This window comes from Apteryx mantelli, chromosome 1, assembly GCF_036417845.1.
Source record: "Apteryx mantelli isolate bAptMan1 chromosome 1, bAptMan1.hap1, whole genome shotgun sequence".
Lineage (NCBI taxonomy): Eukaryota > Metazoa > Chordata > Aves > Apterygiformes > Apterygidae > Apteryx > Apteryx mantelli.
Genome location: NC_089978.1, coordinates 146746052 through 146773382, shown reverse-complemented (window position 1 = coordinate 146773382; position 27331 = coordinate 146746052). Strand labels below are relative to the sequence as shown.

The 27331-nt window shown below is 36.2% G+C and overlaps 1 protein-coding gene across 4 annotated transcripts; it reads right to left on the bottom strand.

Moving 5' to 3' along the window:
• Nucleotides 1–336: 336 nt before the first annotated feature.
• Nucleotides 337–27331, bottom strand: KRAS (KRAS proto-oncogene, GTPase). 4 transcript variants are annotated; one of them, XM_067305935.1, is made up of 7 exons: nt 27218–27331; nt 25997–26119; nt 19557–19735; nt 17262–17421; nt 9538–9653; nt 9486; nt 337–3915 (listed from the first exon to the last, which is right to left on the bottom strand). In XM_067305935.1, exons 2-7 carry the CDS (start codon nt 26105–26107, stop codon nt 3799–3801), a joined length of 684 nt encoding a protein of 227 aa, XP_067162036.1. In that variant the 5' UTR covers nt 26108–26119; nt 27218–27331; the 3' UTR covers nt 337–3798. The 4 variants fall into 4 exon arrangements, with proteins under 4 accessions (XP_067162036.1, XP_067162029.1, XP_067162034.1 ...); XM_067305933.1 differs by lacking the exon at nt 9486 and having other exon boundaries at nt 3819–3915; nt 9568–9653; XM_067305921.1 differs by lacking the exon at nt 9486 and having other exon boundaries at nt 3859–3915; nt 9530–9653.

The following is a 27331-nucleotide window of genomic DNA, read 5'->3' as shown; positions in this document are numbered from 1 at the left end:
AATTCAGGAAAAAGACTATGGTGTACCCAAGCAGCAAGCACCTGTGAATGCGAGGTGCAACCTTGCCTGAAGTGAGGCTCTACTCGTAGCAGTGTGCAGAACACAAATAGCACAGACCAGAAGTGGATCAGTATTACAAAGCATTTCATCAAAATGCCGCAACCCTTCTAAGAGGAAGGCAAGACCAGTGGGCAAAGACAACAGCTGTATGACTGGCAAGGAGAAGTGCAAGAAATAAACTGAGAACAACTGCTGAACACATGCAATTCATGGACTACTCCATTCCAGAGATGAGCACTAAGCTGCTTGGAGAGAAACGCCAACAGGAACAGAAACTCACAATAACTATTTTTTATTACATTACAATAAATAGGAGCAGTACAGTTTGACAAAAAAATGACAAATTTCAGATCACCTCACAGCACATACTCCTAAAAAACATTAAAATTTTTAAAAATGAACAGTGGTCTTTTTAATTTTAACTTAATGTCTGTCTGGTATGACCAACATTCCTAGGTCACACAACCAAATGATGGAAAAACTGGATCACACTGCATATGTTCCACATCAAATAAAGCACAATGTATGAAATATGCATGTTTCAGTTTACACTATACAAAAATAGTTAAAATACATTCCAGGTAAACATATTACATTAAGAAATCGTTCTAGTAAGAAGTTGGCACTCAAGAGGAAAAAGCAGAAGTATTTTCAACATGAAAACACAAGACAGTGGAATAAAGAAATGTTAGAAAATATTTTACCATCTATGTAGCTTTATGTAAATTTCACACAAAACGATTTGTTTACGGTTTGATGGTCTTTGAAGGTAATTGTATTGCTTCATTGTATAGATAAAGAGTGGAAGATTATGTATCAATATTTATCCATTACAGAAATCCTGTTATTGTAACAAATTTTATACTGCAAAACTTTTAAGTTAGCAAAAATCTTAGGGCAATGAAACTGGTCAAGAGAATTAAACTTCAGTTTTGAGAAAAAGCAATGACAAAGTTGTTTACCAGTTACATAAAGCTACTGTAAGAAGGTGTTACTCCCTGATACATGGCAACTTAATGTATTAATGTGGTATGTGATTCACATGTTCATTTAGTAGTTACTATCAGAAAAGATAGCATCCAGGTATGTTCTTTAAAAGCATTTCAAGTAGGGAGAGACAGAATAATAATGAAATCAACTTGTGCAAGCTGCAATCCAACATGCTTCACCAAATCTCTACAAACATTAAGACAAAACTGCACAACAGTGGCAAGGATGTGTAATTTCTGAAAGTCAGTAAGGGCTAATCTAATAGATTTTGTACTAATTTAATTAGATTGGTAGCTCTATATCATATTTACTGAAAAAACTGTTTTATATGTAGCTTTATATTAGAGCTATATACATACATATTTGATGATTAAAACATTTCAATTAAATTTGTTTTTCCTAAAAGATTAATTAAATTAGCCTAAGAACTTTCAGACTGGCCCTAATTTTACATGCAGTGCGACTAAGTTACCAAAAAAATCACAAATCTTAAGATTACTTTTGTTTGTTCAAGGTATACTATCCACTTCTGCTACATTCTTCATATACATCAAGAAAGTGTCTAAAATATGGAAATAACCAACTATCTCCAAAATGTTTTAACCTTAGAAGTTGTAAAATATTTTGTGACATTAAGGATTTATTCCTGTTCCTTATTGGTCCTTATGATACAATGTTAGGTTCTCCTATCACCTTCTTTCAGAGTATTTTGTAATCTAAAGAATATCTTTCACATCAAAGCTGTAAGAGGGTTTGTGTGTTGTTGGGGACTTTTGGGGGGGTGGAGGGGAGGAGCAGGGGAAGGCATTCATTTGTTAAATTCTCCCAGCCACAAAGAAATTAAAAGAACATGCAGCAACCCAGACAGTATACTTATTGCTTCCCCTGCCAGCTTTGCAGCTCTCAGAGAGTCACTGCTGTTTTTTTTCTGTAGAAGCAGAAGAATACTTTTCTTATGCAGTTTGCACCTTTGACATCATATAAATGGTCTGAATTACACTGGTATATGAAAATTCTACTGTGTAAAACTCAGAACAAAATTTAGATGTAAAGATTTAGGTATAGCTTAGATTAGGGCATTACTGCTACTCCCTGTTCCAAACTAAAAATTTACCATTCCAGTGTCCTGAACTATGGCTACTTCAGCTTCTTGTGTTTTATCTTTCAGGGTACACAAGAGTCACATTTTCAAATTTTACTCTGCACTTATCTGAGCTAGATGCTAATAAAAAGTGTACCTTCAGGAACTGAGGCCCTAAATAAAACAAACACTGCAGCATTTACAATAAGACAACAGGAACTGGTAACACTGGAGTTACTGGCTCTTATTTTGGTGCAGAGTAACTAATTTACTGCAGTACCAAAAATGAAAGCTTCTGCAAATATTCTGCATTAATTCCAATCAGGAAAAAAAAAAAAGTCACAAAAAACATAGAGAAAGACAACATTAAAATTTTGGTCTAGCTTCATGACACTCTAGACACTGGAATGCCACTCACCAACTATTTAATCTGTGCAACAAAACTATTATTTCACAAACATCACACAAACAACATTGACTCTGGAAACCATGTTCTATGCTGAACATTTGTGCAAATTCCACAACATTTTTATGGCATAGTGGATTTCCAAATTAATTGCATGAAGCAGCTAAATTCAAGCTCATTCATTCACTGATTTGAGGCTACTATAATTTAAAATTCCTCCCCTGTTTCACACAAAATGGGCATCTGGAAATATACAATGCCACCCTTGGGGGGGGGGGAATGATTTTACTGAGCTATATAGTTTAGTAATATTCTGATTTAGTTCTTATGATAAATTCTGGATCCATGTATGAATTAACCTAAGAGTTTGAATTAACTTATCTGTTAAGGCATTCTAGTATTTCTTAGAGACACTAAGGGTAAAATCCTGTACCTGCTGAACTACTTGAAGGTTTGCCACTGGGGGTCAGGAGAGCCAGGATTTCACTGTGGTCTTCAGACAGAAAAAGTTAGTGAAATTCTTAAAGCAATGCATTAACAATAGCAAATCAACCTAATTAGAACTTTTACTTTTTCCATTGCCAGATGTGCATTATTGTCTTTTTTTAATTTTTCTTTTTTTATAGAAAAAATATAGTATTTAAGGAGTGACTGTGACAAATTGCAGTGAAAATTTTTTTGTGAAAGTTATATCTTTACACTCATTAAAGTTGATCTGAAATGCTACAAGACTAGATGCCTAGAAGCAAAAACTACAGGAAGACTATAAAGGCTTCTGGTCTCTCTATATTGCAGTCAGTCTGAAGTGAAAGAAAGTCTGAAATAAGAAAGGCTGAAAGTCTGAATCTCTTTTGCTAACTAGCCCATTTTCTCAACCAGATTTAAAAACTAGAAATATTAAAGGGATATTAGAACGTAGAGAGCATCATTTCATTGTTTTGTTTGCACACAGAACAGAAGTTCACAACTGGTAAGAAAAATAGGAAGTTAGCAACTGTGCATGCACCAAAGAGTCCTAAGAGAGTTCTCAGGTTTTTGTTTTTTTTTTTTCCACAGGCATTGCTAGTTCAAGAACCACCACTCAAAGAATACTGGCACTTAAGAGGAATGAAATTTCCACTGTCATTTAAAACAAGCATTCAGGTAAAGCTAAGAGGATCATGAAAGCAGAAAGTAAAGTAATGCTAAAACAAATGCTAATAATTTAGTGTAATGTACAAAAATTACTTAAGTACGTCTTAAGAATAAGGATAAATTGTATTTACATAATTATACACTTTGTCTTTGTCTTCTTTTTCTTCTTTTTACCATCTTTGCTCATCTTCTCTTTGTGTTTTCTGATTTCTCGAACTAATGTATAGAAGGCATCATCAACACCCTGAAAAGAAACGTACATGAACATATTGAGATCACACTAACAAGACCCATGTGCCCACTAGGGCAAAATCTGTTTTTTCCTGACCTGATCAGGTAAAGCGTGTTCAACCAGGAGTCTGTTTTGCTGCCCGCCAGGACCATTTACACTGTCTGCTCTTTGCTGCCTTTGTAAAGTCCCCTCAGAGGGCCCTGTTTTCTGAGAAGGGCACCTACCTGCCTGCCCTCTTTCTCAGCCATTGGGCTTAGAGCAGCCTCCAGCTGACTTATTGCTCTTGGGTTGAGATAACCCCGTACGTCCAATTCCATTAATAATGTGGTAAGGAAAGAACTCTAGTGTACTGGCCTCTCCTCCATTTAGAAGGGGGCACATGTTGACTCAAACTAGAGAAGTACAGATACCACACATTTAGATTACAAGTATGTGTATTACTAATACTGGATTTCAGAACAATGGTCATTGTTAGCTTTGTTTATGCCATACTAATCTATACAGAGCTTCTAAAAATACAAATATTTGTGTAGCAAGAATTCGCTAGCAAAGAGATAGTTATGATGAATCTACAGATTCAGTTCATTTCTCAGGCACACTGATTTATTAATTACGCCACAGTTTTGTAAATCTCTATATGAGCAAATCAATCCGATCAATTTGTACTGCAATGATAACTTCGTATTTGATAAATCTTTCTAGTCAACTTATATAATCAGAGACATATGGAGCATATTACCTATGAAATATATAATCCACAGTTACTTAAAACTCCACAGTTCCAGTGGTTGCACTACAGAAACAAAAGCTCATGTGTCTTCACACTGAATAGTTTTCACTTTTGGAGGGAAATTATACCTGACAAAATTTGACTCTGGTCAAAACACCTAAAGCCAGCATATCTAATAGCCTAACATGAATCATGATCAAGCACAGTGTTATAAGGTATATTTTGTAATGATATATTTATGTGGAACAATTTCCTAGCTTTCAGGTTGTTCCAAATACCAAACAAGTTTGCATGTTGTCAGTTAGCACTTTACATTTAATAGCTTGAGAATGAGCAGTTTAAGAAGAAAAAAAAAAAAATCATTTGGCTAGAGATGAAAAAGGTCCTTTATTCTTCACTGCCTTTCTCCTTATATTGTCTTTTATACACATCAGGAATAGATGTATAATTTTAATTCATCACATTAGCAAACTGCACCACTGTAGAACTGGGTCTGGAAATGTAGCTCAACAACTGAGAGGCAGCTTCCTACCTTTTATCAGCTAGAGAGTTTGCCTTCAAGCTGGCTATAAAAATTAACAGTCTCTTTACTCTTGTACCTACTGAAGAGCATAAATGGAGCTCTAAAAAAAGCACAAAACCAAACAAAAAACCCAAAAATCACCTAACTTAATTCATTACTGTTTTGGTCAAACACCAGATGGTGAAGGCTTAACACTTAAAGTCTGAACAACGGTGAGGTGTTAGATAGCTATCCCCTAGAAAGTAAGTAGTTCTCTCAGTATAATGTAAACTTATAAAAATTTTCACATTCCAATTGCATAAACAAGTTTACAAATAATTGATGTTTCATTGAAGTCTTTAGCAGTCTACGTTATTTATATTTTTTTTCAGAGAGCTAATACATTTTACCTATAACTTCAGCATTAATGCATAAAGTAAACATGCAACAGTATTTCCACAGGGAAATGATCTATCTAGAAATAGCGATGGTTTAAAGTGCACCTACTGCAGTAGTCATCTCAGACAGACAACTAGGAGGGAAGTATTAAGAATCAATCACAGCATGCAGAGAAGCAGTTTCATTCTTAGAACGCAAGAATGGCATATATATATATATATATATATATATAAATAAAACAAAACTGAGCAATATTCTCCCACCAGACTGCTCACATTTCCTTACAAAACTACCTTTCAGTACTTCACACTCATCGTTATTAAGATGAGTTAGAAAAGTTTTCATTACAAGGACAGTCATTGGCTTTCAGCAGCATTTTCAAATGCGACACTAAAAAATTGCAATTAAAATGTTCAGATAAGCATTCCTCCCTCATTAAACTGTTTCTAAAATAACTAGAGATAAAATAACATACAAAATAATATTCAGAGAATATGATGAGCCTTTAAACAAATATGACTTCACAATTACGGTTGAAATCTTTTATTGTACCTACTAAGGTACAATAATAAATAAATACAGTGTATGTTGCAAAATACTAGGGAATGACTTAGCTTTCATCTTTGCATTTTCACATTTGTAGATCAAGCCTTTAAAACGATGGAATTATGTATTTACTAGTTTGGGTTCTACCATAATTTCTCTTTAACCTAGGTAATGAATAATACGACTTGACATACAGAACTAGTTTTAGAACATTTGTAAATTAGGACTGGAGAGTTCAAAATAAACTGAGATCTTCTTTCACTTTTCATTAGGTGGATGAAATCTTAAAAATGGAATTAGAATAGGGGTAGTGGAGTTGAATGGAAAAGATGCTTCGTTTACAGAAGGTCCCTCAAGGCCTTCAGTGCTGTAAGATCAAAGGCAGTCAACCTTTCTAGTTACCTTTCAGTAACAAGGGGCTGCATGCAGCTGTCCTTCCTCTCTGTAATAACAGAGATATTGTGCACAAGCTTTTGGAAAACATCAGATGTTCTGAACATGTGCTTTAAACTGAGACTTGGGATTGGAAACTCAAAATTCACTGCAAGTGCTCAGTACCTCAGTAAAGGTGCCTTTACTCTGAAATTCAGACAGCGGTTGAGAGCAGGTTGCTGCCTACAGGACAGAGCTTGTTGCAGGCAGCTGTGTTTCCAAAGGGCAACTAAGGAACACAGAGGGAATGGAAAAATCAGAACAACTCTGATGTTGTTCATTCAACAATGAACAGCCTCCTCCTGGCTACAGTTTTTCTTTGGGGCACTTTAAAGTTTTTTTATATAAAAACTTTAATGCTTTCCAGAAAAAGGTCCTTTGAGGGTTCTACATTGAGTTTTAGTAATTTCTATATTTTGTTTTTTATATTTTTTCTTGCTGTTTGGAAATGACAAAATGAGCAAAGTGTGTTAAGCACTTTCTGCTTTACAGCATAACAGCAAAAGGAGTTAACCTCTTGGAAAGCATCAGCAGTTAATGGTAGTCTGGGTAGCAAAAGTTTTCAGTTACCTTGTAAAAGTTTAACATAACTAAGAAGGGATCCCATCAGCAGCAAAAAGATAAACTGAATATTCCAAGAAAGAGCAAAACACTTTGAACCATCGAATGTGATTACCTCCGATAAGAAAGGAAAAATAATAATAATAGAGTATTTTTGAAGGGTCAAATATCAGATAAAAGACTTGCATCGTTAGATGTTGCTCTTCTTAGCTCATCTGCTGTACATTAGATTCACCTAGAATACATATCTTCTTACTGAATAGAAAGTAAGACAAGCCAGATTCTTTTAAAAGCCAAATTTCTTATGCCACTAGAATCACTGAAACACTATCACACTACTACTATACAACAAGTATTTTTGAATATGCTTTCTCCAGCTTAACCTCCTATTTATACCTTGAAGGTATTTATGCAGAATTCACTTTTGTTTGAAGACAAATATTTTCTGTCCTGAGCAGACACTCTTGAAGTTCTAGATAGAGAGGCTTATATCCAAGACTGTTTTTTGAATAGAAAAAGAATGGAAAAAGAAACAGTATCTAATGTTGACAAAAAACCTTCCCCTGATCTGGGAAAAATAAGAGAAAGTAATATTTCTCCAGAAAGCAGGTTGAGAGAGTGTGTATCTTGGCTGGGCTATTGAAAAGATGTTTCCACCAAAAAATAAAGTAAAATGACATTCCCACCATGCCATTCGCTGTCTCCCAAGCAAGTCCACAGGAAGAAAAGGCAGACAGAATTGAAGAGTTTAAACGTCCTAGCAGGACAGAAAGAAAATCTTCAGCCTACTTTGAGGTATACAAATGAATGCTACCCTCACTCCCCACTATCAGAATTAGTCAAGGAAATGAAAAGTTATTTACTAAGGGCAAAAGAACATGCTTTCCCATAGAAAGAAGGGCTCAAAGAACAAGCTCAAACTATTAACAAGGGGGGGGGGGAGGGAAAGAAAGAGTAGCAACACTTTAAACTGTCACATAAAAAGAAAAGATACTTCACATCATGGCTGTATTAGTAAGGTCTAGTAAGACAGCAAGAAGTGGCAGAGTCAGTTTTCAGAAGGATACTTTAAAGAGGCTTATGCAATTTAATTCATATTACCCTCATCAAGAGGGATCTTGCCAAGCTGCTGCTGTTTTTAAGACAATTTGGACCCCCCCCCCCCCCAAAAAAAAAAAAAAGTATCTGGATAAAACACTGTGGGGAACTTCCTAACTGAAGCTTCCAGTTTCCTGCAAAGGAAAGCTCTGATACCAAACACTATCACAAAATGTATCTTTTAAGCAAAAAAGCTAAAGAATTAGAGCAATCACTCATAACTAAAAAACTGAGAATATAGTGAGCCTGAGCAGATCTAGCAAAAATTGATAAGAAATAAAATTTCTCTTCTCCCTCCCCAGAAAGAGGGATAAAACTCTTACTATTGAAATATTCCTACAACTGTGATAGTCTCTTTAGGATACAAGCCAAATTCTGCTACCTTTCTGCAAGATGTTCTAAAGTGAGCAAGAAAAAAAAAAAAAAAACCTTAAAAAGCAAACAGGTTTGGGGGGGGGGGTTGGCAGAGGGAAATCCCAGATCCTCCTCCTTGCCAATATGAAGAGTAACAACCCACTTTCTGGACTGTTGCAGTCAGAGGTCAAGAATTAAGGGATAGTAATATATGCAAGGAGCTATTTTGATGGTTTGTTCAAAAAGCACTAGAAATAACTTAGATTAGCACTTCTATATCGCAGTTTCTTCATTTCTTCTCTCTCTTCTTATTCTTAGAGTGGAATACATTGATACAAAAGTCTACTTGTGACCCTCTGGCTGTCGTATTTTTTGTAATTTTCCTATTGCTTTTTTCCTCTTCATAAAGCCTCATAAAAAATAAACTCTTCCATTTTGTCCAGATCTGTATCACTCGTGGTGTTACAGTTGACAAAAAAAAAAAAAAAAAAAAAAGAGCATGCGCGCGAGAGAGAACTCTAACGTATATCTAGAAATGATACAGTGAAGTGTTTCAGAGTGGGGTGAGAGGGGTGACATGGCATGAGGAAGAGCTTGAGAATTAAGAAATCCTATATTCCAGCTGTTATCCAGATATTAACTGCTCTCCTGGGCTTCACTTCAATGGTATCTGCAATATATCTGTATTAAACTATTCCCTCTTACATCTCCATTTCACAGATGTAGAACTTGATAGGCAGTACAGACTTCCTGTTAAGCTATTTGTCAAAAAGCAGTAAAACAAAGCAGATCCGTATTACTATACAACTTAGGTGTTTGCTAGTAGTAGTTATTCAGGACTAGTATACTGAAATCTGATTGGTTTTATATTTTTAATTATGTAATTGGTTAAACATAAAATATCTGATTTGAAAGACACTGTCAATCAGCTTTATTTGGCAAGTGATTTGTAAAACTTACCCTATTAAATTATGAAACTTACACTATTACATTACAAAACTTACCCTGTTACATTACAAGGCATTTTTTAATTTTCACGCACCCTGGAGTCTTTTCTTCTTTGCTGATTTTTTTCACTCTGTACTGTCGAATCTCTCGCACCAATGTATAAAAAGCATCCTCCACTCTCTGCATTGTAAAACACAACTCCTTAAAAACTGCTTCATTAACAGTTGTGATGTATTGGGACACCCATGGCAGGGGAAAAAAGAAACACTGAAATTATGAGCTTTACTTGAGGGAAGTATATGGATCTCCATGTGGTCAAGAGAGAGGCTGTGTCCATACTGAGTCCAGAGATTAAAAAAAAAAATCCTGTCTGTTAGAACAATTCAAAAAATTGGAAGAAAACTCTCAAAGATGTCATGGAATAAGCTGCAGGACCTGCCTTCTCAGCTGATGAAATTTCTTTCTTACATAAATTCAGTCTTGTATTTAAGGTAAAGTTCGAGGTTTATTCCAGTACTCAATTTTGTCAAGCAAATACTTTTTTTCCTCTCAGTTATATATTTATGATGCTGGGCTTGCACATTTGTTGCTTGATAAATACTTAATGCAAGCAACTGAGACACACCCCAAAAAGTTATGGATGACCAATTTCTGTGAATACCTATACTCAGGCCCTCTTTTTTTTTTTTTCCTTCTGTGAAAGATAATACTTGGACAAAACATAATGAGAACCATTTTTTCCATTGCATACCTTGCAGAAAGTAATACAGCTTGTATTTCTGAATCTTTTCAGATTTTTATAGGCATGAATGTATTTTCCAGGCACTACACCTTACTAGACTGGTAACTAGGGGTGTATATATAAACATATACAATTAGCCACTTGTTTTCATTTCTTAGCCAAACTGAGACCCTGTTACCGCTTGGACAGGCAAAGTAAAATAAGCCTTTCTATGTCCTGTTCTTTAAATCAGCAAGGAGTGCCTCCTTTGCAAAATCTTTATAACAAACTTATAAAGTATAAAAAAAGTCCATATCAGGTAGTGTCATAAGAAGTAACAGAGAAATATGTGCTTCTAAGATTAATAAATTTGGGACAATATTTTTTTGAAGCTATTTAAAGAGTGAGCACTATTCTAACTAGTTTTAGAACAAAGGATATTTGATTCATTGTAAAGTATTTTTAAGAAACCTCTCTTCCCGTGTATTATATTTCATAGCAACTTTCAAGAGTAATTCTACTTCATTACTCTAATGTAATTATAGAAGTTACTTTTACATGTAGAAAAAGCAACGAGTTCATTACTGAGCACAGTTTAGAGCTTGGTTCCTATCAACATACAAAGCACTTAACTATTCTCTCTGGGCCAGACTCAAACAACTGCTAGGGTCCCTTAATAACACTTAGTAAGCGCAAACAGTTTGTGAAGTTCTAACGCTTAAGTACAAACAGTCTGTGAAGTTCTGCAGCTCAGATTTTTCTCCAGTTAAGGAGAGCTCTCCAAGTATTCCTGGGCTGACACAAAGCTATATTCTTTACTCTCTGATCTCACACCTTCCCTTTTTGCAGCTGTGTGTTTAGGCCACTTTGAGATAATATACCTTAAGCATTAAAAGAAAAAAAAAAAAGGATGAAGACAGATGATATGTTTATGCAAATATAAGACAAAGAGGTACAGCATCAGCTTTAAGTTGTTTTAAACTGATTACATCCATGCATAAACTCAGCAAAAAATTTAGATAAATATGTGAGGATGCTATTGTTGTAGCAAGATGCAAAACGGTTAGCTGCAGCTTTTGAAGGAGTTAGCAAAATCTCTTCTTTGCCTTCTTGTTAATCTCCTCACTTGTCTCCCCAGTCAGATCCAAAACAGGGTTGTTAATTTAACACATATTCATTATTTGGAAATAAAAGTGTAGTAGACTGGAGATCAAGGAAAATAGTATGACTGTTTAAGCCCCAAAACTTTTATATCACGAAATGCACAATCGGGGCTTCTTTTGGGCAAATTTTCTGTAAATTATCTCTAAAGTTCATCTTCATATTATGAACCTAACAACAAAAATAGCTAACATTTACTGGTTCAGTTAATAGGACATTTTGCTTGATCTAAGCCATAGGCTTTCACATTTAAGACTCATTCTTGACACATCCCTGTTTATCAAAGGGTTCCTCTGAACTACAGCCATCTGATCCCAAAGATTAAATGAATTAGATTTCTTGGGTTGTATTTCTCCATTATATACAATGTGCCTTCTGAGGATGTAGTGTGAGGTGACAAGTCTTCTTACATTTCAGGTCTGAAGGCTTGCAAAGTGTACAGAAGGCCGTTAAAAAAAAAAAAAAAAAAAGTAAAGCTCATACTTTCATGTTTTCCTGGATGGCAAGGAAGCTTATTCCTAGAGAGAAAAGAGTAAACATTGATCAGCTGCTATGTGCCAAAGCACAGGCTGTACAAGAATCAACATATTTGCAAATCTACTGTTCTGCAGTAGAAATACATAATTTGATTACAGAGCTTTCACATAAGTAATTAGATAACAATTCTTCATTTAAAGTTTAGTGCCAACTTCCCCATCACCAATAGGAGCTATGATTTGCTTTAGCAATGCAGAGAGCGAGCGAGCAAGAGAAACACAGACACAAGGAGAAAAGAAGTTGCTACTACTGCCACCACCAAGAACATAAGTCTTACGAATCCTGTTGAAAGAAATTATTCTGAAAGACATTCTGCACAAAGATACATTTACTAAATTTGTTAGAACAGATAATAGCCAGGTACCATAGTCTTATATATTTAGCAAGTCATTTCAATATCAATTTCTTTTTAGAGTTCTCAGTATTTTTTCCCTACATGAGCCTGATTCAGTTGTCTAAAATATGATCAACCAGCTTTTTTTAGTTGTCAGAACTGGAAAGTAAAAACATCCTTTGTCAGCTATTAAAAATGTCAAAATCTAACTACTATTCTACTTTGGAAGTCTGAAGAACTCATGACCTCAAGGCAATGTTTCCAACGTGCTTTTGACTTCTAGGGGACAGCCAAGCATTAATTTAAAATATGACTATTTACAAAGAAAAGCTATTTCAATACAGACCAAAGTATAAACAGGGATTTTCACATGTTCTTCTGTGAATAATGTTTAAAAGAAATTAACAAAAGTTTGCCTTAACATCTTGAAAGTGTTCTGTCCACCATTACAGTCTTTGTAAGAGTCAGTCTTCTAAAACCAACTATTAGACAAAAATCAAAATTATTCAGGTGTACATGAGTAAAAAGAATGCTACTCACTTGCATAAAAACACCGCTGATATAAAACTGTTTGTAGTGGTAAAGTCAGTATAGACAACAGAGGGAGTACTAGGGACACAAACTTACAAAATCTACAAGCTCCAGTAACATTTAGTTTAAGTCTCTTTTTTGCTGTCTGAAAAAGAGGCATAATACTTCAAAGCACTGTTTGGAAACAGTTACTACAACCTAGCCACATGTATAAGGAGCCTTCAGTAGTTTTTTTTAATTAGCTTTTTTTTAAAGCTGATTATGTTATTATCCTATGAAGGCTAAATACCAAACAAATACTAGTAAATTCATCTTATATATTACACAAAATCATAATTAAAGTTACAAAGTAAGCACTCAGGAAGTTCCAGAATTAAAGCGCTAGTGCTGCCTTTATTTCACCCCTGCTGAGTGTATGTATCTTTTCTTTTGCTGCAGATATCTATCTTTATGGTACATAAATATAAAAATTGTTTTCCTCAGGATTCTGGAGTCATTCACTACACAAATTGGATGCCAGAGTTTTGTTTCAATATTATCAAAACAATTTTTTCTCCTGTAGCCTTGTCTTTGGGAAGAACTTAACTTTTTTGGAAAAGTTCTACCTTCCAACAAACTACTGACATGAAAAACCTCAGCTCACATTGCAACGTCTGTCAAATTTATTTATAATTGAAAACAAGGTTTTAAAATGGAAAGTGTTAGGCAACCTTAAGACAAAGCTGTACACATGATCTGCAATAAAAATGGCTTAGCATGAAACACTTTCAATATCGTTAAACAGATGTGACACAAAGCCCTAAAAAAATAGCAAATTGGCTCAAGAACACTGTTTTAATTATCAGTCATTCATATCCTAAAGCTTAATCGAGACGTAGGAATAGAATCCTATAACTAGTGTACCAGTTACATAATCAAGGCAAGCAATGGTTTTCAACTTACTTTCATCACAAGTTTGGGGCCTAACCAATTGTACAGACAGCTGAAATAAGCATAATGCTTTTTTAATAGCATCCTTGTAATTTAGGTCAACTTCTTCATTAAAGACTTTAAAACGGTGTTTAAGTATATATTCTCAAAAGCGACCCCTAAATCTTTGGGAAATCCATTGCTATTCTTAAAATTTAGAATTTCTGCACATCTGCTTTTCCTTTGATTTCAAAACTAACAGGACAGTTGAGACACACTAGAGGATATCCCCAAAAAACCAAAATTCTATAGTCAAAACACATTTGGGCTTCAGCCCTAGAGCCTCTGCTTGTATAACCTGCATACAAATAGAAGCAGAGTAACAATTGCAAGATCTGGCCTTGGTGGGGTGAGGGTGGTAAAGTTTGCCCCCTCATCTCTCAATGATATTATTGGGAGCTATATTCTCATGTGGACAGGGAAGAATTTGAATACAAAGATTATATAAACACAGAAAAGTAAAAACAGCTGTCAGAATAAAAGAAATTCACACCCTTCTGAATAAGGATTGTGAAAGGTTGAGTAAAAGTGATGCAACATGCCATATAGTTATAAATAGTATTATTAATATTTTTCATAAATTACATTATATTCATTTCAGTCAGGAGTCTAATTAAAAAAAAAAATCATAACCTATAGCCTTATACCTAAGCTGTAGGGTCCACTAAGCTAATGATTTACTTAGGGACTCAATGATTTGTACAAAAATTCACAGGAGGATTTGGCCATATCTGTTTTTGCATTAAAATTTACTTCTTTATTGCCAATCAGAACCAAATAAGAACAAATACATTCACTTTTAGAATGACTTATTGCTATACTTCATTTCAGTGTTTTCCCCTTCCTATTTTTGACCTCATCAGTTTTTAACAATCTTAAATAAAAACTAAATTAGTTGGAACTGCTACAAGGTTTTTGCATGAGCACACAATGCTGTCATTTAAAACAAGAAAGTCCTAGCAATCCAGAAAGAATAGGTAGACAACCCATTTGCCTCTTCATTTCACCTATCTCTTTCCCCAGAAAACTTTGTAATTAACTCTGAGCTCCGGCAAAAGGAAGGGGGAAGGGAATACAGTACCAAGACAGTGGGGATGCCAAAGGGTCTTCAACAGGGCATTAGTGCTGATGTGTCAATGTGATGGCAAGTGCAGGCAGGAAGGAGAAAGAAGGTTCCTATTTCTGAATACTTATGTCAGGCTCTCTATGGACTCCAGAATTTATCAGACCACCAGCTACCTTTTTCATACTTGAAAGTTCTTTGTGTAACCAGAGAGGGCCAGGAAGTTTTCTTTAAACCAAACACTGAATTCTGCCCTATATAAGTATAGTCTATGGGCTACATCTGGCCCACAAAATGGTTTGATTCTCCCAATTTAAAAAGTTACTTTGGGAGTAGGTATGAATGCATGTGTTTTCATACACGTCAGTGTTACTGAAATTACACACACACACACAATAGTTAAATGATGTTGCTATAATTAAAGATCAGGTTCTGTATCCAATTCCCTTCTGTCTTCTGAATAATATTTTATTAACACAGCATCATATGAACCAGTTTCATAAACCAATATATACCTCAACAGTACTGTGAAAGAATCAGCAAACATTTTTAATGGTTCAGCTTTCAGAAGCCAACATTCTCAGAAGAGACTATAGTAGGTATTTTCATTTATTTTAAAATCCACGTAGCTCCTTATGTGCAGAAGGGTGTTAAGGCTCAGCTTTGAAAACAAAAACAAAAGCCACCAGTCAGATCCCCTCTATATTTCAGTTGGCACCTCCAGAAATACAACATTACAGAAAAAAAATTTATAGACAGATCAGTTCATATATGACTAATATATTGTCTTCCGAAGCAAGTACAAACCTCTGCCTTAGCTCTCAAAGAGTCACATCTGGGTCGAAGATGAAAAAGCTTATACTAGAGTTATGACCTCTCTTAAAAGCATCACTTGAGGCAAATGAAGACTATAATACTGAAGAGGAGTGGTGATTTTTGAGCATGAAATTTTGTATTAGGCTAGTCATGGTGCAGCTGCTTGTAGGAGTAAAATACAGGTAAGAGGAAAAAAAGATCTCCTTTGAAAATACATGATTGTATCAACACACTTTCATTAAAAGCAGCTATACAGGAGGAACATTTCCTCAAAGCCAGACACTTTCTATAACAGGCTAAACAAAGCAAAATCTAAATGTTAATACAGAACTTGTATTTCAAACTCCAAATCTAATTTCATCAGTCTTCTATTTTTATCCCAGTCTCAATGATACATTCAAATACAGGACCTTCCAAACAAGAACTGTAACCATCCAGTCCATTTACATGCCACAATCTTCAGAACAGTCCTGTAGCCTAATTTATTCTCACCCATTGAAGTTACGTGATTCTGAAAGTTTTCTGATCCTACCTGACATAAGTTTACAGGCTCGCTCTTATTGCTAGAAGTTAGAATTCCTTTGATCCTTTGGTAAAGTTGTACTAATCAGTTCATCAGGTTTCAACTTGTCAGAAACTTGGGTGCATGTTGCAAATTTGCACTAATAAAATATGTTACTTATGGATATAAGAAATGAATAAGTAGTATTTACTGAGAAATTCTGCCAAGTGATGCAGCTGAAGGTATTCAGCAGTTACACGGGATTACTCAAATTTCAGTATTCTGCCCTTATATGCTTTTTTCTGCTACGCCTACTTCCTGGTTCATAACTTGCATATAACACTTACTATGCACAGCGCATGAGATATTCAGCCACTCAGGCCTCATCTATTTTTACTCTTTCAAACAAATAAGCATTTTTCAAAAAGAACCTTTTCTTCCAGAAGTACAGAACCAGTCTCATCTATATCTGTATCTTTTCCTGAATACACAAATATACCACTATGTGCATCTTCATCCCAACAAACCATGTCAGAAGTACTGAAATAGCCCCAGCATTTGCCTCTTTGACCTATGCCAGTGGGATACAATAAGCCAATGTGCGCGCTAAAGACTTAAAAGAGTATCAGTTTCTAAAAGCAATTAATCCTGTAATTTTAAAAGACTTGCAGTCAATTGCTTAGCTATAAGAAGGTGCACCAAGCAATTCCCACTAATGTTAACTCAATGCTGAAGAAAAAAAGCATTCTTTCTGTTATTAAGGAAAAGACTTCAAATAAATGAAACTATTTAGTTGTTTGACTACTTAATCTTCTTGCTGAAAAAAAGAAAGCATTTCAATTATTTTAGTAGAAATACTTTTTCATCTATTAAAACCCACCAAAATGTCAAGAATTCAATTGTCAGACCCTGGAGAGTAATAGCAGCCCAGGTCTTGTTATTTGAGTTTGGGCAACTGAAGCAAATCACCCATTAATACACAAGTACCAGTTGCCAGTCAGTTGACAGAAAAACAAGACATCACAAGAAATTCTCCTCTGGAGAAATATATTCATTAATATGACCAAGCAGTCGTCAATATCTAGAATGATCTAACATTATGAGCATTCAGGTGAGAGTTCTACTTTTGTTTCTAGTTAAGTTTTGAGCTTTACCTGTCTTGTCTTTGCTGATGTTTCAATGAAAGGAATTCCGTAACTTCTTGCTAAATCCTGAGCTTGTTTTGTATCTACTGTTCTGGAAGGCAAATCACATTTGTTTCCTACTAGCACCATTGGGACATCTTCAGAGTCTTTAACTCTTTTTATTTGTTCTCTAAAGAAAGAAAAGACAGGCTTTACTTAACCAGTATTAGTAGTTTATATGGTAGATTTTAAGACAATGAAACACAATGAAATTAAGACATTCTAAAATCATTCCTTATGCAATGTTAATTTATTGTACTTATGCTATTAGAAGCCTCCAAAAAAATGAAAGTGACTGGTCCAGTCACCATCAGATTTAACATCATTGGTCTAGTTCTCTACAAAGGGAAATTTTGGTAAGGGAGTCCTTTCAAGTACCAGTTAGAAAACATTTTTCCAGTACTAGTTAGATGTACTTGTCAAGAATCTTAATTAAGAGTCACTAACTTCGTTTCTTTTGCTTTCCCAAATAACCTAGAAGTATACTCTTTAATTAATATAGTTACTGTTTCCAGTTATTTATTTGTAAACTTTCATCTTCAGTCTGCAAGGCCATCCACAGGTGTGAGAATGTACAGTAGAAAATGCAGCATTCAACTCACATGTTCTTTAAGATAAATTGGGGAGGCCCTCTTATTCACAAGAGCTGTAAATGCACCTCTCCTTATGAGACTTTAAGAACAAAAATTCCATATAAATCCTCTATGCGGCCATATGTCAGCATTCTACCTTTTTCCCTTCTCCCTCTAAAACCAGAGGAAATCCATTTGTTATTGTTTTGATAATGAACACAAGTTTGTTACTTTTTTGGAGAGCAACAGAAATGGCTTTTTGATTTCTCATCCCTACTGTACTAACTCTTAGCCGTTTCATTTTTGTCAAGAAGTCACTGGTAGCAATACATTCTTCAAGTACAAAATTCTATATATTGTGAGTTTTATACAAAGGCTGCTAGCTCAATTTAAATTTGGTAGAAAAACAGTCTTGAAAGAAAGTGCCCACATTCTCAATATTCAGCTCTCCCTGGGTTGGTATGCAGCAGTCTTGCCCCTCTCATTTACAACAGCACTTTCCTGATCACACAGTTGCTTCAGGGAGATAAGCCAGCAGGAAATTATTTTTGTAGCTAGGCATCTGCCAGTTAGCTACTCAAATCAGCACACTACACAATCAAGTGAGCAGACTTTTGCTGGAATACAGGAGAGAACAAAACCATGCAACACGGACAGCTGCAGCTCCTGACTTCAATTCCCTTGAACTGTCATGAAATCCCACCTTAAGTGAGGAACTCTAACTTCTATCTGTAACAAAGATGTGCTACTTCAGGTTATGATTACATGTTGGGTTTGTGGGTATTGCTTGTGCCAAAATATTTCTCCACCAAAGAGCAACATAGATTTGACAGGATTATAAACGCCTGGTTAGAAATTGCTTAACATAATGTGTATGGGACTAATCTTAAACTGATGCTACTAAACTAAATGATCTCTGGTGTGATTTACACTAGCTTCAAAATAGAATTCCCAAGTGGAATTCAATATAACATTAACATACTAAGTAATAAATGACCAGGTATGCAGTCACCAGAGACTGCTTTTCTCTAATTCCATACTACTACTGTTGATATCAAGAAAGCATGAGTTAAAATTTCTAACTAAAACAACAGCAGCAACAAAAAAACAAAACAAAAAAACCCCACACCAAACCTAGTAGCAGGTTGTTTTTAAGTAATCATCCTGGAGCTCAGAATTTGGTGCGTATCCCCCTTTCTTAGGCATCAGCGCTCACACATGTTATTCTTCTAGTAGTGTTGCAGATGTATTTCTCCCCAGAGAACACAGGCTAATAATTTACATTATTTTCTGTAGAATTTAAAGTGCAGAAGTTTTTTCATCTTAACACACATTTTTCCAAAATATTTTATTTATGGAATAAACAGTTTACTTTTAGATAAATCTTTACTATATTAATAGTATCCACTAAGGCAGCAATGCTAACTCAAATTAATTCATAACAGAAGAGCTTTCAGATACTTTTGCTGCCTAGCTTGAGAATGAAATAGCAGATTTTCAGATTATCCATAATTACAGACCTACAACTGCAAAAATAACCTGGAATATTGATAATCTGCAAATTTCCCCCTTAATGCTATCTCATGACAGATAAATTCATTAGCTTGTGTAAGAGCAAGCAAACAAACCTATCCACTTAATTTGAGACTTAGCAGATTTTTTATTTATTTATTTATTTTTAAAGAATACACACCTATAATGGTGAATGTCTTCAAAAGACTTTGTATTGTTTATAGCAAATACACACAGGAAGCCTTCCCCTGTTCTCATATATTGGTCCCTCATTGCACTGTATTCTTCTTGACCTGCTGTATCAAGAATATCCAAGAGACATGTTTCTCCATCAATTACTACTTGCTTCCTGTAGGAGTCCTAAGAGAAGAAAAAAATATATATCTAGGTTAAACACAAACAAGTAAGGTTTTAAACACTCAGAAGATATTAAAGTTGTTTACTAGTAATTGAGCATGACTCAAAACACTTAAGCATTAAAATCTAATTTTACAGCTGGGCAAACAACAGTATAAAACACATTAGTGGCCCATATTTACACTTATACAGTAATCCAGAAGCGGAAAGAGACCTGGAAGGACATAGTCTTATCTGGATTCTGAATCATCAATGGATAACACTACTTTTTTTTAAACATAAAAAGGGGAGGGTTTTTTATTATTGTGCTCAGAAGGGGAAAAGTACAAATTGGATCCAGATCAGAAACTTCCCCCTTTTTCTCTGTTAATGTAATAGTTGAAGAAACCCATAATCCTGATTTTAAAAAGTTTGACTTGCTTTAAGCTTACTTAATTTACCAAAACATTTTTAAAAATAAGTAAAGTTTGATCTTCATTCTCTGGATGTTTCAGAAAGCATTATGCTACAGCCATGTACAAAATAATGTAATAGAAGACATTCACAAGTAAGTCAACAGCTCCAAAAAATCCATATAGCTGAAATGGAAGAGAAGTGTAAAAAGCCTTCAGTGTTTCGGAAAGGAAATCCATCTTCTATGCTTAAGCAGGTGCATATAATAATGTTTATTAAGTTATCAAAGCTTAGTTGATATATTTTAAGTTCAAAGTTATACACTGACAAGCTTTTCAGGCAAGGCAGATACCCAACACAAAGTGCAGAGTAAGTCAGATAAAAGCCCTGATGGTTTCAGAGAGATGTAGGAACAAATTATTTCAATATTATCAGTTCAAAGTTTTCAGGCCAATGATTCAAGTAGCCAAGATCCGTAAAAAATCCCAAGCAGCTAAATCTTAATGCATATTTACAGCTCTTTTTGATGCTAGGTTTCTTTAAGCACATAGTTTCAGCAATAATAAAACAGAGAACATTACTCTTCCCTACAAAACTATTGTTTCCATAAACATCTATATATTCCAATTAAAACTGTGTCAATAAACTTCAAGAATATGTCACTGAGTAATGCCATGAATTATTTTTATCAGTAAACAGTACTTGTAACAAATGAAATGTTTCAAGAAGAAATCTTGGTATTACCTTTCAGATCCTTTAACTAGAGATTAACATAATATTGCTTCTGTTCTTGTTATATAAACAGGATCTTTTTAATACTATATAAAGCTGAACCTAAGCTACTGGGGAGTTAAAGCTGCAATTCTGGCCAACTTTGAGATGAATTCAAAATGACCTTCCTTCCTTTGCACCCATTTTAAGGCACTGTACACCCACTTCTTTGCACTTTCTATGAATTTGTATTTTTAGAAGTCTCTCTCTCTCCTCTTTCCTGTTGCCCGCACTAAAAACAAGTGGAAGATATTCTGTAGAATCAATTTTTTTTTTTTTTAAGTAAACAAATGCTAATCTCACATTTATCTTGAACCTGGATGTCATTTACTAATACCAGGTAAAATAATATTGACTATTTATCTTTAAGATAAAAATTTATATCTCATATGATTTGGGAAATATTTATTTTGGTAAAGTGCAAAGTCAATGTTCAAGTAAAAAGTAGTACCTACTTTAGAAATATATTAGCATTGTTTAAATATTGATATACTGAGAAACACAAGTTTCAGTATGTTTTAAAATAAGGTTCATGTTCTATCTCATTGCTTGAAGAAAAAAGAACAAAACACTGCACATCTTTAATCCAATTCTTTTAATAAATTCAACAGCAGATCTCTCATGTCCTCTGATTACCTTTATCAGAGTTCACAGTGAAGTACTAGTATAACTTCTAGCAGTTTACTAGACCAATTAAAAAGAAAAAAGCGTTCATTTTTTCCTCTTGCAATTTGACTGCTACTTTAGAAAATATGAAAAACAGTTCCTGAAAAGCTGGTATTATTCCATCACATCTTATCACTTCAAAGGAAAAAAGACACTCCCCACAACCGTGTTCTAAACAAAAGCTTCAAGTAATGTGCAAAGAAAATTTTTTAAGATTCTTCCTGCAAGAAGTGCTAGCTTTCACATGCCTACCATATTAGCAGTAGCAGCAAAGATGTAGCAGCATAAAGCACAGCACAGGTACAAGTGCAAGGAAGGCCTTGTGATATTTGTTTTGCCCACATCTGGAAAGAAAACTTTGTCACTAACAAGAAAGAGGATTTGAAGTGGAAGGAAAAGAAAACACGTGAAAGAAAATTTAAGATTATGATTTCCTTCCAAGCTACTGAAAGAACAAACATTTCACAGAAGAAAAAACACAAAGAAGCAAAGTAAAACCTGAAATCACATTTGTCACTGTAGAAAAGAAAACTGAATCATTACATTAAAGCTTAGGCTACTGGGACCTCCACCCCAAGTATCTTGGTGAATACCAATGTATACATACCCAAGATAAAATTAAGATAATTAGGTGTTTACACACTGTAGAAAGTCCTGCAATAGGGAATGTAGTATGTACCCTAAACAAAAGTTCAAATCAAGTTATGCCACTGTAGTACTTTTGCTTCAAAATGCAATTGCAGAATCCAACATGACCAGACTCCCCTTTAACAACGAAAATCCAACTTCTCATGAATTTACAAAAATCCAATAGCTGCACACAGGAAGATATGCCAATGAAGAAACACCCAGTGTAAGACCATTAGGTAAAAACAAAATGCAAAATAGAAACCAATTTCAAAGTAGTTACATGATTCCAAATATGAACTTGTAATTTTGCCCCAAATACAGATTCAGCAAATTTATATCAAAAAGCTTTAATTTCATTAATCACTTAACCTGCTTTTACTGGCCTTTCACAAGCCATAAAATCAGCAAGAATTATGCTAACAGAGTAGTACTTCCATCTGTTCACAACAAGCACTGATAAGAAAGTGTGATAGCAAGTCTCAGCTATATACATATGGAATTCATCTAAAAAATCAATTGCTTAATAAATCCCATCTAAAGAGAGTAGCCAGAAGTTTTGTTATCATTCGTGGAAGGATCCATTATATCAGTGATTCAATATTAAAACATCATACTTACTAAAAGTAAGCTACTACTAAATATTGGTGGAAGTTTCACAGGTGCACAGATCATTAAAGAACACAGACTTAAATACCGGTATTCCTAAATCACTTAAGGGATTTTGCTAATCCTATTGGAAAAGTCTTCTGACAGCCAACTAGGAAGGCTGTTCTTTCTCCAAAAGACATTTAAAATACAACCCATAAATTAGTACTAAATATGCTAAAGCACTAAAAAAAAGTCATTATGTTATCCCCCAGGACACTGCAAATAAAGATTTAACAAACACTTGACCAGTAGAGGGCACTAGTCCAACTGTTCTAGGTATTAGACCAGATTTACAAAGGTTAGTCTACACACACTTCATTTAAAATATACCACTTTAAAATTGCTTAGCTATAAATCTGTGCTTGGACATTCGTTTCAAATGATATATAAAATTATCACACATATATAAGGCACGTACTTTCAAATGACAGCAGCCATCCAAACACGCACTGATTTTATTTTTCATCAGCCGTTATGCTTAGATACAGGTTTTCAAATAGAAAATTCTCACAAATGGGCCCTGACACTTGAAGTTTTCCAAATGGATAAGTTATCTGTTGAATCATTAATCCTACTCCACAGGAAACAGCAACACCAATAGGATTACAGTATGTGTCATTCTATAGAATAATCCAAGTAACTACTATATTTTTTTCTCTCTTCAATTGCATCTTGTCTTTACAATACAAGAATTTCAGAAGTGTTGAATTTAAATCTTGTTAATTACAGGAAATATTTAAATTTTTTGAATGACCATGTAGCTAAGGAATCCACTATACATAACAAACACCGAACTCTTTCTTCTTTCCCCGTCTACCCCAAAATATTTAGCTTGATTATTTGTCTGAGGAAAAATGGGTATTTTGGCAACAGCCACATGACAACGAAAAATATAGTAGTAAGTGAAAAATAATAGTAGTGACACTACTGAACCATCTTATCTGTAATTATTTACTAACCAAAGCAATTTTAGCTTTATTTCTTCCTACTGCATAAAAATTGCTACTGCTATTGTTCTTTGATTGGTTCCTACCACCACAAATGCACCTATACAGGAAATACAATCAAGCGACCCTCCTGAACTGAATGGGATTCTGCCCAGCCAAAGTCTGAGGCATTTTAACCCAATTACAAGCCCTTCTCTGAGATCTCTTTGCCACTCTGAATGACAGACAACTCTCAAGTATTTCTTTCTTTGCAAGTTTAACGATATGATTATTCAATAGCACTGTTACCTCATGTATAAGAAGATACAGTCTCCATCCTGAAGGTCTCAGAATTTACAAGACAAAAAATGGTAACTAGTACTCAGATAAGTACACAGGAGTAATAATGCTTACAGAAGAATAATACTGTTGCAGGAGACAAGCTGTTGATGCATGTAAAATCTATTAGGCTAAAGGTTTCTTTCCTTCAGAAGAACATATTGATTCTGGATCACACCACAGTGTCACAGTCATCCTGCACATTACTGAATAAAAGCCACAGTCCAGGTATTTCAGATTCTTTTCCTAAGGAACTATATTTTCATGTTATTATTTTAAAATGTATTTGGTATTCCTCAGAAAACTCATCTTGTTGATTATCAAAATCCCTTAAGGGATTTACCAATACTGATATTTAAGTCTACGCGTTCCTAAATTGTTTACACAATTCTGGCATTATATGACAACTTGTAACATAGAACATCCATAATACTTACTGTAAAGTGTAAATACACCTCTCATCTAACAGAAACATGCCCAGATGATTATGAACAGATATTACAAAAGCCAACATCCGCCAAAGTTCCTTTTACAAGAACGAGGAAAATCACCTTCTGTCTGTTCCTCTCAATGAGTTTAAGCGTGTTTTGGATTGTTGTTTTTAAAATCTCACATATCTTAATTAACAAGAGAGCTGCTCTCCTAGTGCAAGTCAAATGCTCCCCCTCTCTCTAAAGCTCTGTTCACACAATTTTCCACAAGCATATATGAGATTACCTGGCCATTCAGCAAGCAGACAAGACAACACAGCCACATTAAGGTAATCCCAGACTCAAGCTGCTTTCATTGGGGCACATTAACTCAGGTCTCTACTTCGCTAAAGTAACACAGCTTCCTACCATTTCAGAGCACAGACTTTTCACTTATGTCTACCTGAAAAAAGGCTGCACAGCCATTCCCTGAGTCACCATTTAAGCCTAGATTTAAACCCCTGTGATTCCTTCAAGTGAGCCTGGAAGTGTCTCATTGTATAAACATATAAATGAAGTCATAAGCTACAGAGCTTCAGTACTGGGAACATAAAAATCTTGGGTAAATTATAGTGTTATTTCTCCTTTTATACAGAGTCTGAGGTTATTAAATCCAATGATCCGCAGGAGATTTCAGACTATATTAGTATTTTTCTTGTATTTAAAAGGCAAAGCTTGCCTGCTCATAAAAAAAAAAAAAAAAAACTTCTAAATAGCGTAACTTTTGAAGCTTAAATATAAGTTTTGAGGAACTGTATCATGTATTTCAAAGAATCCACTACAGCAGCTACCTTATAACATTTTTCTAGATATACAGCAACATGCACTGGCATGTTAAAAAAAAAAAATATATATATATATATATACACACACACATATATATACACACACACACACATATATATATAAGCTCAAGATTTAGTCTCATTCACCATAGCATTCCAGAACATATTTCTCACCATGTGAAACAGATCCTAATGATAAGAGCTGAGAAAGCTTGACAGGTACATTTCAGGACTACAGCTTCTCCTTCTTGAGATCAAAAAGGAAAATCACATTTAAGACATTTGTAGGTTGCATGCAAAGTCAGTTTTGACAGGCATTTTTAAATGAGCTTGACAAATAGTTTGTTACCAAAATCATAAAAACAAGTACTCGAACTGCCCAATAAGATATGGCAACTAACACCACGTTTTAAATGATCAAAATTGTTAAGTATTTACTGCAGCTGTCGTCCCATCGCCAAATTGAAAAGTACTCTGATTTGCTCTCTAATATTGGCACAATGTTGAGACTTTATCTCTGAGCCTTTTTCAGTATAAAGACTTTTCCTATCACGTTTTTGTGGTAATTGTCTAAAGGTAATCAATCACCATTATTTACTCATAATTTCTCATCATATAAAAAGTGAAGCTGTTTACCTCTATTGTAGGGTCATATTCATCCACAAAGTGATTTTGAATTAGCTGTATCGTCAAGGCACTCTTGCCTACACCACCAGCTCCAACGACAACAAGCTTATATTCTGTCATTTTTTAGCAGACCTGACGACAAAGAAACCGACATTAAGCAGAAGGGGTCAAGCTCCGACAATCAAGGATGCTGTTACTGCATTTTCATTCACTATCATATTCGTTTACTATTACAGGAAAAGCAATTCTCCTCCTCCCCAAAACACACACACACAGTCTCAAAAGCTAAGAGGGGATGCTACTTCTCAAACAAAATCCGAAATAAGCGTGGTGCACACACGAAGCCGAAAGGCAGCGATTACAGGAACTGCTTAAAAACCTGAAGTGCCTGCTGTATTAATTTCTGAAAGGGGCCGAAGAGTGTTTTCTGAAGAACACCGGTTTGGTTTTCCGCTCGGTTTCCTTCTGAAGTTCCAAGAATTCCGGGAGACTTCCCTGACTTTTGTTAGGGCCGAGGAGAACCGAGCCCCCCTCCCGGCTGCTTCCCGCGGACGGGAACACGCGTGTCTGGGGGGGCGTGCGCGGGGTCACCTCGCGGGCCCCCGCTCCCCCCGGCTCCGGCCCAGGAGGAGGTGCCCGGCCCCCGGGGCGGCGGGGCCGCCGCCCGCCCCCTGCCCGGACGGGGCGGCCCCACGGCTCCCCTCAGGAGCGAGGCGGCGCGGCCGAAACTTTCCGCGCCGGGATTTTCGGGAGGGGGTGGGAAGGAGCAGGAAAGAGGGAGGGGTTTTTTGGTTTTTTTTTTGCGGGCGGGGTTGACTCAGCAGAGGCAGCCGGTGCCGGGGCTCCCGGAGGGCGTTGGCCACCTGTCCCGCCGCCGCCGCGGAGCCGCAGCCCGCGCCGCGGGGAAGGACGGCGGCGGCGGCGGGAGACGGCGCGGGGGAAGCGCGGGCTGCCGGGGGGGGCGCGGCGATGCCGGCGAGGGGAAGCGGCGCAGGGCGCAGCCCCCGCGGCGGCGGCAGCGGGACACGCGCCGGGAGGCGGCGCGGCGGCCCCCGCCCGGCTCTGCCCCCGGCGGGGCGGGGCGGCGCTGAGGGGGGGGGGGGGGGTCCCGCCGGGGCGGGCATCACCGGCCGCAGGGGGTGCCCGGCTCCAGGAAGCCGCTGCCGACGCTTCCCCCTGCCTCACCTCGGGAGAAAGAGAGGGGGTGGGGAGGAAGGGGGAGGGCGGTACCTGCCTGGCGCTGCGCGGGCCGCGGGAGCACACCGGTGCGCCCCTGCCCTGCCCGCCCCCGCCGCGGCGGCCGCTCCGCGTCCCTCTCCGTCCCGGTCTGAAATGGCGGGGGAC

Excerpts from the sequence above, each read along its gene's own strand:
- KRAS (XM_067305935.1), bottom strand. The coding sequence starts at position 26,107 with ATGACAGAATATAAGCTTGTTGTCGTTGGAGCTGGTGGTGTAGGCAAG. Across the intron at positions 17,422-19,556 it reads GAAGACATTCACCATTATAG|AGAACAAATAAAAAGAGTTA; the intron begins GTGTGTATTCTT and ends TTCTTTCTTTAG. Across the intron at positions 9,654-17,261 it reads CATCAGCAAAGACAAGACAG|AGAGTGGAGGATGCTTTTTA; the intron begins GTAAAGCTCAAA and ends TTTACAATGCAG.